The sequence below is a fragment of the Mobula birostris genome, chromosome 6 (assembly GCF_030028105.1).
Source record: "Mobula birostris isolate sMobBir1 chromosome 6, sMobBir1.hap1, whole genome shotgun sequence".
Classification (NCBI taxonomy): Eukaryota; Metazoa; Chordata; class Chondrichthyes; order Myliobatiformes; family Myliobatidae; genus Mobula; species Mobula birostris.
In genome coordinates, this window is record NC_092375.1 from 187,745,418 (window position 1) to 187,760,216 (window position 14,799).

Here is a 14,799-nt window from a genome sequence, read left to right on the forward strand (position 1 = left end):
GAACCAGGCAGTGATGCAGCTGCTCAGGATACTCTGGATATATCCTCTGTAGAATGTAGTGAGGATGGGGGGGGTGGGAGATGGACTTTTTTCAGCCTTCACAGAAAGTAGAGACGCTGCTGGGCTTTCTTTGCTATGGAGCTGGTGCTGAGGGAACAGGTGAGATTCTCTGCCAGGTGGACACCAAGAAAATTGGTGCTCTTAATGATCTCTACTGAGGACTCGTCGATGTTCGGTGGAGAGTGGTCGCTCTGTGTCCTCCCTTTTGTTTTGTTCACATTCAGAGACAGGTTGTTGGCTCTGCACCAGTCCGTTAGCCACTGCACCTCCTCCCTGTATGCTGACTCATCGTTCTTGCTGATGAGACCCACCACGGTCGTGTCGTCGACGAAGTTGATGATGTGGTTCGAGCTGTGTGTTGCAGCACAGTCGTGGGTCGGCAGAGTGAACAGCAGTGGACTGAGCACACAGCCCTGGGGGGCCCCCGTGCTCAGTGTGATGGTGTTGGAGATGCTGCTCCTGATCCGGACTGACTGAGGTCTCCCAATCAGGAAGACTAGGATCCAGTTGCAGAGGGAGGTGTTTAGGCCCAGTAGGCTCAGCCTTCCAATCAGTTTCTGAGGAATGATTGTGTTGAATGCTGAACTGAAGTCTATGAACAGCATTTGAACGTACGTGTCTTTTTTGTCCAGGTGGGTTAGGGCCAGGTGGAGGGTGATGGCAATGGCATCGTCTGTTAAATGGTTGGGACTGTACGCGAACTGCAGGGGTCCAGTGAGGGGGGCAGCAGGGTCTTGATGTGCCACATGACGAGCCTCTCGAAACACTTCATGATGATGGATGTGAGTGCAACAGGACAGTATGATGAAGGCAGAAGTAGGCAATACTTGCAACAGAAGGTTCAGAAACTATTTGGATGGATATGACTAGTCTGGTATGAAGCCCTCTGTTGGTCATGGTTGTCCATGGGTGTTGCATCCCAGCTGCCTACATGATACACAAGCCAGGGCATGTATGGAAGGGACAGCAAGCTGTTGACCACGCGGCAGGCTCCGCCCCCGACGATCCAAAGAAACAGCACCAGAGACATTGCAGGAGTTGCCAATCATCACTGAACTCAACATAGGGTTGTCTTAGGGACTCCAGCTCCAGATTTTTCCTCAGGGTTTACTCCGGAAGCCTTCCCCATGATGTGTTGGTTGATAGGTTCTGATTAGTCAGGGTGCAAAAGGTTTGGGGGAGAAGGCACGAGAATGGGGCTGAGAAGGAAATAGATCAGCCGTGATGGTATGTCTTATGGTCTTATTTGACTCTACTGCCACCCATGGAATGCATTCCACACACCCACCATTCTCTGTGTGAAAGAAGCAAACTCTGACATCCCCCCTATACTTTCCTCTGATCACCTTAAAATTATGCCTTCTCATTCTTGCCATTGCCACCTTGGGGAAAGGTTGCTGGTGTTCACTCTATCTATGTCCCTTATCATCTTATACATCTCCATCAAGTCACCTCTCAGCCTCTTTCACTCCAAAGAGGAAAGCCCTATATTCTTAAAACATGCTCTCCAATCCAGGCAGTATCCTGTTAAATCTCTTCTGCACCCTCTCTAAAGCTTCCACATCTTCCATATAATGAGGTTACTGGAGCTGAACACAATATTCCAAGTTTGGTCTAAGCAGAGTTTTGTAGAACTGCACATTACCTCATAGCTTGTGAACTCAGACTTCCTACTAATGAAGACCAAGACACCACATTCCTTTCTGAACCACCCTATCAACTTGCACAACAACTTTGAGGGATCTATGGTCATGGACCTCAAGATTCCTGCTAAGAATCTTGCCATTATATTTGTACTTTGCCTACAAGTTCAATCTCGAATATTTCTGGGTGTATTTTACAGATTTTGGGCTGCTGATCATGAAAATAGTCATGAAGTTTCCCTACCTCACACCATTTTCTTAAATTTGCCTATATTTATTATATTAATTCATAATTCAAGTCAGAATAATTAATTCTTAGATTAAGGAAGATATTTCTGTGGGTTCCACAAATTAGACAGGTCATCAATGACAGGCAATTTGAAGAACTTCTAGTGGGACCAGAGAAAACCACATGGAAGGTATTCAAGGATGTTGTTGAAAATTTTCTTGGCAACTACAGAGCACCAAATTACATGCATCTGGTTGACAACATGCTTCAAGCATACAAACCCATGAAGTGCAATGTCACTGAAGATTCATTTTCTGCATTCTCATTTAGACTTCTTCCCTGACGCTGTCAGTGACAAGAATGGTGAAAGGTTTCACCAGGACATTGTGATCATAGAGAAATAGTATCAGGGCAACTGGAATCCATCAAAGCTGGATGATTATTGCTGGACACTTAGACATCGAGTACAAAAATCCTCAACAAAACATTTTAGCTTAGTAAAACTATTGCAAACTGTCAGCACCACTGTGCAATTAAACACATTATATTCATTAAAATTAATTTCATGTTCTCCAAATTCATACATAATACAAGTAGTATGAAATTATATTTTTGTTCAGCTTCCAGTGGTCTATTGCAATCACAAAAGGTTTCTGAAGAAGCAACACGTACAAAAAACATTTGCTATCCAGTGTAACATATGCTGTTTACCTGTGCAGAAATAATTTCCCAGCTTGAAATACATATAATAAAGAACAGATAAACTGTTTCTTGATAATATTCTGCTGTTTTATTTTTCATATAATCTCAATATAGTTATGCTGATGCTGCACTTGAAAATTCTGGTGATCATGTATGAATTTTCCATTGTGTTAACAACAATGTCTAGACTTCTTTTGAACCATAGTATGTATCTTTATCATGATAACTTTGAAATGTAATTTAATTTGTAGGTGTAAGCATGTTTATATCAGATTTTTTTTGTTATTTATTATTTTTAAATTGTTGAGCAAGCTGTTGGAAATATTAGTCTAGTCCCGTGGTGTTAATACTCTTCAATCTCTTACATTCAATTTTTTTTCCAAAATATAAAGTAAGGCAATTATCTGAAAGGAGCACATTACAGATTGCTACTGAAGGAAAACAATGATATTTACAACTTCAGCTCACTTCAAGTCCCAAGCATAATGAGCCAGCTTAAATATGGCATTCATGTTCCACCAGAAACCTTCACACCCAATTTGAAGATTTTTGCCTACCTAGTTGGGAAAGATGATTGGTAGACTAGAAGCAAAGACAAATTGTTTTTTTAAAAATAAGGTTCCCAGCACCGAACTGCCTTGAATACATATTGATAAACCCAAACCCAAGATTTACAATATTTGTATTCAAGAATTGGAATCTTCTGCTCATTCTAAATCAGGCATCAAATTTGACCCCTGGAATCAGGATTGCCCAGCAATCCTGGCAAAAAGAAAACAAATTAAAGTATCCACTTTAAAAGTACATCAGGTTTTGCTTGTAAAACTCTATAAAATATCTCACCATGTCTATTCACTGTAATATCTAGCAAAAATCTTAATTAAATCATATAGTGTATACAGCTAAGAACGAACATCAAAACATTCACGTTTATCAAAGATTTATAAATACAGCAGCTGCTTCCTTGCAATCACCTTGCACATCATATAATTCTTTTCATTTTATATAAAATGTACCTTCATATTTTTTATTTGTACAAACATCTCAAATCAAGAAAAAACACCTGATACAAAGCTTGCATTTAGTTCAAATGACGATTGAGATCTTCTTGACTAATAACTGAGAAATGATGGTAGCGGTCTCGAGAGGCAAAATCAGCATTTTCCTCAGTTAATTGGGTTGTTGCCATGCCAACTCCTGTAAATGAGGGTGTCACAATAATCTGTTTTTCATACGACGAACCTTTCCTGAAACCAGAAAAGTTATTAGTATTTTCAGTATTAGTGATTATATCATCATACTCATCATCATCATCATGTGCCATGTCATATGACATGGGTGATCATGGTCTTCCCATGTCCATGATTGTTCTTGGCAAATTTTTCTACAGAAGTGGTTTGCCATTGCCTTCTTCTCAGTGTCTTTACAAGATAGCTGACCCCAGCCATATAAATACTCTTCAGAGATTGTCTGCCTGGCATCAGTGGTCGCATAACCAGCTGCTTATATGACCTGGTCCCAAGGTTTCAAGTGACCCATGATTGGGGGGGCAAAGCAGGTGCTAAACCTTGTCCAAGGATGACCTGAAGGCTAGCGGAGAAAAGGAGCACCTTACACCTTCCAACCATCTTTAGTGTTTATAAAAAGAAACCTCACTGTTCTCCCTCTCCCAGTTTAGAGTGCTCTCCTGCATCAAATTATCCACCATTGTCCCTGTACCAAAACAGACCAGGGTAACATGCCTAAATGACTGGCGTCCTGTCGTACTCACCTCAATACTAAGCAAGTGCTTTGAGAGGCTGGTCGAGGATTACATCTGCAGCTTGCTACTGCCTAAACTGGACCCCCTACAATTCGCCTACCAACACAACCAATCGACAGATAACGCAATAGCCACTGCTCCACATACCATCCTTACACATCTGAAGAAGAAGGATGCTTATGTGAGAATGCTGTTCTTGGACTACAGTTCAGCATTCAACATCATAGTTCCATCCAGGCTCAACAAGAAGCCCAGAGACCTTGGCCTTGATTCTGCCTTGTGTAGCTGGATCCTGGACTTCCTGTCAGATCGCCAGCAGGTTGTAAGAGTGGGCTCCCTCACCTCTACCCCTGTGACTCTCAATACAGGAGCCCCTCAGGGCTGTGTACTAAGTCCCCTCCTTTACTCCCTGTATACCCATGACTGTGTTGCCACCCACAGCTCTAATCTACTAATTAAATTTGCCAATGACACTACATTGAATCGCCTTACCTCAAACAATAGAGGTGGCTTACAGGAAATAAGTCAACAACCTCTCCCTCGATATCGCAAAAACAAAGGAGCTGTTTGTAGATTACAGGAGGAATGAAGACCGGCTAACCCCTATTGACATCAATGGATCTGGGGTTGAGAAGGTAAGCAGCTTTAAGTTCCTCAGCATGCACATCACCGAAGATCTCACGTGGTCCATACACACCAGCTGTGTGGTGAAAAAGGCCTCTTTCACCTCAGACGGTTGAGGAAGTTTGGTATGAGCCGCGAAGTCCTAAGAACTTTCTACAGGGACACAATTGAGAAAAATCACTGCCTGGTCGGGGAACTGTACCTCCCTTAATCGCAGGACTCTGCCGAGAGTGGTGCGGACAGCCCAGCGCATCTGTAGTTATGAACTTCCCATGATTCAGGATATTTACAAGGACAGGTGTGTAAAAAGGGCCTGTAAGATCATTGGAGACCAGTGTCACCCCAACCACAATCTATTCCAGCTGCTACCATCTGGAAAACGGTACCGCAGCATAAAAGCCAGAACCAACAGGCTCCGGGACAGCTTCTTCCACCAGGCCATCAGACTGATTAACTCACTCTGACTTGAGTGTACTCTATATTACACTGACTGTTCTATTTATTATAAATTATTATAAATTACTATGATTGCACATTGCACATTTAGACGGAGATGTAACGTAAAGATTTTTACTACTCATGTATGTGAAGAATGTAAGAAATAAAGTCAATTCAATATACAAGGTAAGGAACAACATTTTTACTGCTTCATACTTTGCAGGATGTTGGTTTAGCTGGCAAGATCAGCATTAATTGCCCTGGAGGTCTAGGTGGTCAAGTACTTTCTTAGAGTGTTCTAATCTTCCTGAGAGACTTTTTTTTCCACAATATTGATGGGCGGAGAACTTCAGGATTTATACCCAGTAACAATGAAGGAAAAGCAATATATTTCCAAGACAGAATGGTTTGCAACTTGTAAAGAAATCAAAAGGTGATGGTATTCCCATGTGCCTGGCACCCTTCTTTCTGCTGGAAGAGGATATGGTTTGGGAGTTTTATACAAAGAGCCTGCACAAGTAACTGCTGTACAATTTACAGAGGGTATATAAACTGCAGCCGCAGTGTTTGGTGTGGTGGATATAGTACTGGTTAACTATCTTTCCTAACTTGTAATCTGCAGATGGTAGAAAGACTTTGAGGTATCAAGAGGCAAGTCATTTGCTACAGGATTACCAGCTTCTGACTAGATCTCATGCAATGCTGTGCAAATATCTTTGGCACATATATATACCTAGCATGCAGAGTACTGTATTTGTCAACATGGAGTGGAGAGCAAGTTTGTAAATCTGGCAGGAGCAAAGGATATTGGGAGTGGCAAAGGTGGAGCACCGCGGGAGGGTTGTGTGACGGGAGGCAGAGAAGGAGTTGCAGGGACGCCGTGGTGGTGTGGGTGCAGACACACCCAGCCCTGAGACACCGGGCAAGATCATTTGATTCCAAACAATTGGTTTATTGATCATTACAGAATGCCTCTCTAGCCCTTCCCCTTTTCTCTACCATGATTCCCCTCTCCCTGCCGCCTTCCCACTCTCAGTCTACAATACAGACCCATATCAGAATCAGGTTTATCATCACTCATATATGTCATAAAAAAATTTATTTGCAGCAGCAGTACAGTGCAATACATAAAAGTACTACAAAGCTGTGCAAAAGTCTGAGACACCTTAGCCATATATATGTGCCTAAGACTTTTGCCCAGCACTGTACTGGAGGCCAATATAGATGATTGATCTATCTTCAAGAGAAGTTGTGAGTTATGGGGACCAGACTTGGAAGTGGAACCCAAATCAGGTCAGCCTTGGCTTTAATGAATGGTAAAAGGAACACGGCGGCTACTTTTGTTCTTATTTCTTATGTTTTGAGAACTTACAGGGGCAGTCCTGTGTGATTTAGGCTTCCTAGTATATATCAGAAGTTGGTAGATGTGCAAAATAAGCCTCATCGTAGACTTTGGTGCACATAGATTATATTAAGGGGTGGTGGGATGGAGGTACATCTCTACCAAAGGAGGTGCAAGGCACTTCTTCCAACCACTAGCCTGCAGGTCTTCCTTGGGCAAGGTGTAGCACTTGCTTAGCCCCCTGATCAGGGTCATTCAAAGCCATGGGGGCATGTGGTGGGTCGTCAAGTGAGCAGCTGGTGCATATCACAAGTCCTGGTTATGCGACCACTAACGCCAGGCAGACGATCTCTGAAGAGTATTGATAATGGCTGGGGTCACCTGTCTTGTAAAGACACTGCCAAAAAGAAAGCAATGGCAAATGACTTCTGTAGAAAAACTTGCCAAGAACAATCATGGTCAAAGGGCATAATCGCCCACATCATACAACATGGCACATAATGAACAAGCATCGACTTTGGCAGAAGTAAGATGGGACCCGAGCATATGTGTAGCAACGTGTGGCTGTGTAGCACAATGGTGGATCTTTCGATCTGGGATTATTCTGAGGGGCATAACTGGAGTCTGACAAAACTTGAGGCCTGAACAGGGCATATGACTCACTGGTAGAACAGTTTGCAGGAAAAAGGTACCATTTACGAGGATTTACTAACTGCTAAGTCTTCTGTTGACCAGGAAAACACTTAACTTCAAAACTCACTTCTACCAAATCTGGATTCTTGGGTGCATTCTTTCTCCTGAAGCTAGCTAGGGCCTTTCCTATTAAAATTCCATAATTCTGCAACCACAAAAGGCAGTATCCATGGAAAACTGTACAGGCAGCATTTTGGGCCAAGACCTTTCAGCAGGACTGGAGAGAAAAGATTACTGTGAATTATAGTAAGTAATATTAGGAATCTAATAGGAGAGGACAAAAGCCCATGGAAGAAAGAAAAGGGGGGAGAACCAGAGGGAGGCAAAGGGCAGGCAAGAGGTAAAGTGAGAGAGAGAAATGGGGATGGGGAATGATGATAGGGGAGAGGCATTACCAGAAGTTAGAGAAGTCGATGTTCATGCCACCAGGTTGGAGGCTACCCAGAGGGAATATAAAGTGTTGTTCCTCCAACCTGAGAGTGGTCTCATTGTGATAGTAGAGGTGGCCATGGATTGACATATCAGAATGGGAATGGGAAGGGGAATTAAAATGGGTGGCCACTGAGAGATCCCACTTGTTTCTGGCAGATGGAGCTTAGGTGCTCGGTGAAGTGGTCTTTCAATCTATGTCAGGTCTCACTGATATTCTGTCTCGTAGCCTCCAACCTGATGACATGAACATCGATTTCTCGAACTTCCAGTAATGCCCCCCAACCCCCCATCACCATTTTCCATCCCTGTTTCCTTCTCACCTTAACTCCTTGCTTGCCCATCGCCTCCTTCTGGTGCTCCTCCCTCTTTTCTTCTACGGCCTTCTGTATTCTGCTATCAGGTACCCTCTTCTCCAGCCCTGTATCCCTTCCAACAATCAATTTCCCAGCTCTTTACTACATCCTTCCCCCTTCCAGTTTCATCTATCACCTTGTCTTTCTCCCTCCCCTCCCCCCCCCACCTTTTAAATCTTCTCCGTGTCTTTTTTTCTCCAGTCCTGCCAAAGGGTCTCAGCCTGAAATGTCGACTGAACTCTTTTCCATACATGCTGCCTGGCCTTCTGAGTTCCTCCAGCATTTTGTGTGGGTTGCTGAGATTTCCCAGCGTCCCCAGATTTTCTCTTGCTTGAAATTTCACAACATCTGCCGGTGATATTAAACCTGGTTTTGATTCAGTCCCCTACATGCTTTATAAAACACTTAGCTTCCCAGCTGTCAAAAAAGTTAAGGAGTTCAAACATTTGTGTACGTGAAGGAAATTTGAAACGGGCTGGCCTGTTGGATTTGAATCAGTGAGTGGACTAGACCATATTTGACTTTGGATGGGAGCAGAGTTTGGAGTCAGTGGATTTGCCCATCTCACTTGGAGTCCTGTGGGCAGTTTTGGTCTCCTTATTTAAGAAAGGATGTGCTGACGTTGGAGAGGTTACAGAGAAGATTCACTAGAATGATTCCGAGAATGAGAGGGTTAACATATGAGGAACGCTTGTCCGCTCTTGGACTGTATTCCTTGGAGTTTAGGAGAATGAGGGGAGACCTCATAGAAACATTTCGAATGTTGAAAGGCATGGACAGAGTAGATGTGGCAAAGTTGTTTCCCATGATGGGGGAGTCTAGTACGAGAGGGCATGACTTAAGGATTGAAGGGCGCCCATTCAGAACAGAAATGCAAAGAAATTTTTTTAGTCAGAGGGTGGTGAATTTATGGAATTTGTTGCCACGGGCAGCAGTGGAGGCCAAGTCATTGGGCGTATTTAAGGCAGAGATTGATAGGTATCTGAGTAGCCAGGATATCAAAGGTTGTGGTGAGAAGGCGGGAGAGTGGGACTAAATGGGAGAATGGATCAGCTCATGATAAAATAGTGAAGCAGACTTGATGGGCCGAATGGCCGACTTCTGCTCCTTTGTCTTATGGTCTTATGGTTTTATGGACAGGAGCAGTGAACCTTTTTGAGAGCATGTGCCCATTTCAACAATAATCTAAAAAAATTGTCTCACGTGTCATTGTAATTTTGATTAGAGATTATCATTGATTAATAAATTAGTTACAGTAATTATGAACAATTTCAAGGAAACAGGAATTTTGTTGCATATTTACATGTGTTCATGGTTTCACTGTTGAAATTAATCAAACATTTTAGAAATCATGTTCAAAAATTATTAATATTAATCTTTAAAAGAGACAATCGAAAAATAACATAACTTCTAAATCGTATTGCTATTGTAACCAATTACTATCCAAACACGGATGTGTACACCAGGTCTTGAGGATTGCAAAAGCTATCATATAACGTCAGGTGTTCTTGCAACCATTTAGCTGCGCCAAGCCATTATTATTATGGGTGGGCTTTACAGAATTGAGGAATGGCAACTAAAGTTTCCTGCATCCCATACAAGCATCCGGTTATGTGGAATCGGAATCGGAGTTCAGAATTTGTTAGTGCTAAGGGTTTTGTAAGTACCAGAAACGATTTCTTGAGGAAGGACAGAAAGATGTTTAAGAATGTCAATTAGAGAGGGTGTGTTGCAGGAGATCACAAAAGAATAGCTCTAGACAAGGGATTCCTAAGCTGGGGTCCATGAACCCCGCAGTGAATGGTAAGGCTCATTGGCATAAAAAGGTAAGTAACCCCTGGTCTAAATGCACTTGCTTCATTTTGAACTATTTTTACATTACATTTCCACTCATCAGCAATCATTTTTGGTGCTGTCACTTCTTTAGCCATTGCCTTTAAGGTGCTTCAGCATAAAATATTTCAGCTGTGCAGTAAATTCACACAAAAAAACCCGCAGGGATTGCCAACCCGAAGCCCACTGGCCCCTCGTTTAACGGTAGGGGTCCACTGTTAAAACGATTGGGAACCCCGCTGCACTGCAAATGATGTTTCACCAGTTGAAGTGAAGAGGCTAACTATTTACAATTTTTTTACAATACTTACCGATGTTTCCTATTATGAATGTTTATACAACGGCTTGCATTGATGTTAAAAAAAAAGACTCAAAACCAAAACAAAGGAAGCAGGGACAGGAAGTCTGTTCCACACACTGGAGGTTGATATTCCACTAAATATCAAGGACAGATAGTGTAATCAACCATTATGAAAAGTTTAAATCCTTCATCCTGATGATTGAATACAGTAAGTTTTTTCTTTGAAATTTCACCTGCTATCAAAAAATGCTGGGGAAGTAGTTTAACAATTAACCAAAGTCTCCAAATAGGTTCTCAAAACATAAATTCTCTGACGAGTGAATCTTAGCAAAACAAACTGTGTGTGAATTCTGTTAAACTACAGGATGGCGTGCCAAAAAGACTCAAAGATAGTAAATATGCAATGAGAACACTCTGTAAGATTAACCCTACAGTAGAAATCCCTATAGGAAATCAGATTCAAGCCTAAATACTAATCAATTCAGTGCGAGTTTTAATGAACCTGAAGTATAATTTATTTCTCAGCTGATGCTTACTACAGAACCACCTAGCTCATGGAATCTAGCTTAACTGTTACACCAAAAATATTCAGAGATATAATCACCACATTTTATCATTGTTGGATGAACTGATGATTATGAAGACAGTAAAGTTCCAGTCATTGATAGCGATTGTCGTTTGTGAACTTCTTTGATATAGTTTAAAAACTGGCAATGAATAAAATGTGGTGCTCGAATCCAAGTGTAAAATATGATTCAGCAGTTCACTTTTGGGTCAATTACTACACCCTTTTTCAAAATTCAAAAAAAATTACAGACCTTGTACACTCCCAGAAGACTGTCTGAATCCATCGTAGAAAATTGAAGTTATGAGCTAGACCTGTGGTAGCAATATACAAGTAAGACAGAAAGAATAATAAACACACCAGAAACTTATTTTTTATAAATACAAAATGCTGGGAAATGATAAAGACCTAATTTAGCTCCAGAAATATCTCTCACAATTATTGGCCCAGTCGTACTTGTTGTTCACTGATGTGTTAAATCAATCATTTGAAATAACTGATGCTATGTTAGATGAAAAGTTCAAAGTAAATTTATTATCGAACTACGTATATGTCACCGTATACAACCCTGAGATTCATCTTCCTACGGGCACACCCAGCCAATCTACAGAATAGTACTCTACTGTAACAGGATCAATGAAAGATCACCTAGAGTCCTGAAAACAATGAAGTGTGCAAATATAAATATCAATAAATAACAAGGTAAAAGAATCCTACACTAAATGTTTAGAATACAAACATCTTTTACCACTATATAACACTTGGCCTAACAATCAAAATGTAAGTTAACATCTTGGAAAAGATGGATTATTTTCCATTTCTTCCACCTCACAATGAAGGCAGACCTTGCTGAAAGAATTTATCACCAATGTACCAGAACAATCTTCAGCAGGCTGAAGAAATCCTCATTCCAATACAAAAACTTAATCCTAGCACCGGCTCGAATCAAAGGTGACGATGAATCAGCAGATAGGAGGGAGATTCAAAATCTGGCTGAGTGGTGCCACAACAACAACCTCTCACTCAGTGTCAGCAAAATCAAGGAGCTGATTGTTAACTTCAGGAGAAGGAAACTAGAGGTCCATGAGCCATTCCTCATCGGAGGGGGTCAGCAACTTCAATTTCCTCGTGTCATTATTTCAGAGGGCATGTCCTGGACCCAGCATGGAAGTTCAATTATGAAGCAATCACAACAGCACCTGTATCTCCTTAGGAGTTTGCGAAGATTTGGCATGATATCCAAAACTTTGACAACTTCTATAAATGTGTAGTGGAAAGTACATTGACTAGCTGCATCACAGCCTGCTGTGGAAACACCAATGGTTTTGAATGGAAAAGCCCACAAAAAGTAGTGGGTATGGCCCAGTCCATCATGGGTAAAGCCCTCCCCTCCATTGAGCACATCTACGTGAAGCGTTGTCACAGGAAAGCAGCATCCATCATCGGGGACCCCCACCATTCGGGACATATTCTGTTCTCACTGCTGCCATCAGGAGAAAGGTACAGGTGCTTCAGGACTCACACCACTAGGTTCAGGAACAGATATTACCCCTCAACCATCAGGCTCTTGAAAAGGGGATAACTTTGAAACGTCAACTGTACTTTTTTCCATAGATGCTACCTGGCCTGCAGAGTTCCTCCAGCATTTTGTCTGTGTTGCTCAGATTTCCAGCATCTGCAGATTTTCTCATGTTTGTACTTCACTCAACTTCACTTGCCCCATCTTTGAAATGTTCCCACAACCTGTGGGGTCACTCTAAAGGAGATTTCATCTCTGGATAATAATGTGGTTAACTGGAGCAGCAAATTTGCAGATGACACCAAGATTGGGGGTGTAGTGGACAGCAAGGAAGACTATCAGAGCTTGCAGCAAGATCAGGACCATTTGGAAAAAAATGGGCTGAAAATGGCACATGGAATTTAATTCAATTCCAACAATTGCGAGGTGTTGCAGGGTCGGTCTTACACAACGAACGGTAGGGCTTTGAGGAGTGTGGTAGAACAAAGGGATCTGGAAATAAAAGTCCATAATTCATTGAAAGTGGCATCACAGACAGATAGGGTCATAAGGGGAGCTTTTGGCACACTGGCCTTCATAAATCAAAGTACTGAGTACAGGAGATGGAATGTTATGATGAAGATTGAAACAATGGTTATTGTCTTTTGTGTGCAAATTTTGGTAAAAGAACAGCCTTGTCCTCATTCCAACAGATCCAACAGGACAATATTTTGAAGCCAGATGAAAAATAGAAAATATTCTCAACAATTTGAACATCATGCATTTAACCTCAGGTAATAAATAGGAATATTTTAATTTAGCTTTAATTTCCATTTGCAAATCATAATTTCCTTTTGGAAGGATAACTTTAAATATTTAATGTTTCTAAAAGGAACCTCATAAGATGTGGCACAGTAGTGTAGTGGTTAAGAGCATAGAACAGGTCATTTGGCCCACAGTGTTCTGCTAAACCATCGAAAAAGCAAATCAGAAACACCAAACACTAAACTCCCTACCAACACCATGTCCATATCTCTCCATCTTCCTTTCATGTCTGTGCCTATCCAAATGTCTCTTAAAAGCATCTAATGTATTTGCCTCCACACCAGACAGCGCATTCCAGGCATCAACCACTTTCTGAGTAAAAAAAACTTAACCCTCACATCCCCCTTGAACCCACACCCTCTCACATTCAATGCATGCCCCCTGCTATAAGAGACTTCAACCCTGGGAAACAAATTCAAGAGTCAAAGATTCAAAGTACCATATATTATAAGAGTATGTATACATTATACAGCCTTGAGATTTATCTGCTTACAGGCAGCCACAAAGCAAGAAACCCGAAAAAGCCCAATTTAAAAAAACACATATCATGCAAACAATAAAAGCAAGCAACAGCATTCCAAACCAAATTGAGTCCATAGACCTGAATCGCGGAGTAGCCAGAGTAGGCCCAAAGCCTTGGTCTCAAGTTCATCATATAGCAGGGCAAGCTGCCGTGAAGTTTGCAGATACAAGGAGTGTAGCAAGGGGAGCAGACTCACAGCCTCAGCACCATGGAGAGAAGAGTGAACATCGAGGGGGGAGTGCATGAAATTGGCCCGACCCTCACCTCCAGTACCAGCACCCTGCCTTTCCAGTCTATCTGGGCCAGTGTTTAAATCATTCAAGCACTGGGCTGTGCCCCACCAGGCCCCAGTGCAGGGCCTAGGCCTCGTGCCCAGTCCGAAGCTGTTCTCCACCTCTCCAAATCGACTTGGCACTTACAGCAAACAACCTCGCACCCAGTTTGGGTGAACGGACACTAAAACTTCTCCACCTCAACTCCTCTTCGAATAGTTCGTTCCAACTCCGAAACCACCTTGAGAATGTTGCACGCTGACTTTGAACCGCACCAGCATGGCTCTTCCCTCAAGCCAGCTTCACCTCCCATCACCTCTTCATTGTTTGGGGTGATAGTACACCACAATTTATCTCATAATAAATGTTATTGATGATGTTTTTTGTCATATTTCTTGCCTTCTGAACTACCAGAAAGCTCTTGCACAATTTCAGTGGTACCATCTTAAATCAGAAGAGATACTCTTTGTCCACTCCATCTGTGCCTTGTAAACCTCTATCACATCTCACCTCAGCCTCCAGCTCTCAAGGAAAAACAACCCAAGTTTTTTCCAGCCTCTCATGATAGCACGTGCCCTCTAAATCAGGCAGCATCCTGGTAAACGTCTTCACACCCTCTCCAAAAATTCACATCCTCCCTATGTACAAGTGTCCAGGGTTCATTTCCCACTGCAGCCTGTAAAGAGTTTGTATGTTCTCCCTGT

The 14,799-nt window shown here is 42.1% G+C and overlaps 1 protein-coding gene across 3 annotated transcripts in view; it reads right to left on the minus strand.

The window, feature by feature from the left end:
* Window positions 1-2,719: 2,719 nt before the first annotated feature.
* slc12a8 (solute carrier family 12 member 8) overlaps window positions 2,720-14,799 on the minus strand; it is a 148,829-nt gene continuing 136,749 nt past the window's right edge. For 2 of the 3 annotated variants that reach the window (XM_072259687.1, XM_072259688.1), the window contains exons 13-14: window positions 11,231-11,291; window positions 2,720-3,881 (exon numbers count right to left, since the gene is read on the minus strand). In XM_072259687.1, the coding sequence (XP_072115788.1) occupies window positions 3,716-3,881; window positions 11,231-11,291 (227 nt within the window). In that variant the 3' untranslated portion in view covers window positions 2,720-3,715. Of the gene's footprint in view, window positions 3,882-5,102; window positions 5,174-11,230; window positions 11,292-14,799 lie in introns of those variants that run through there. The other variant, XM_072259690.1, reaches the window with a different exon arrangement.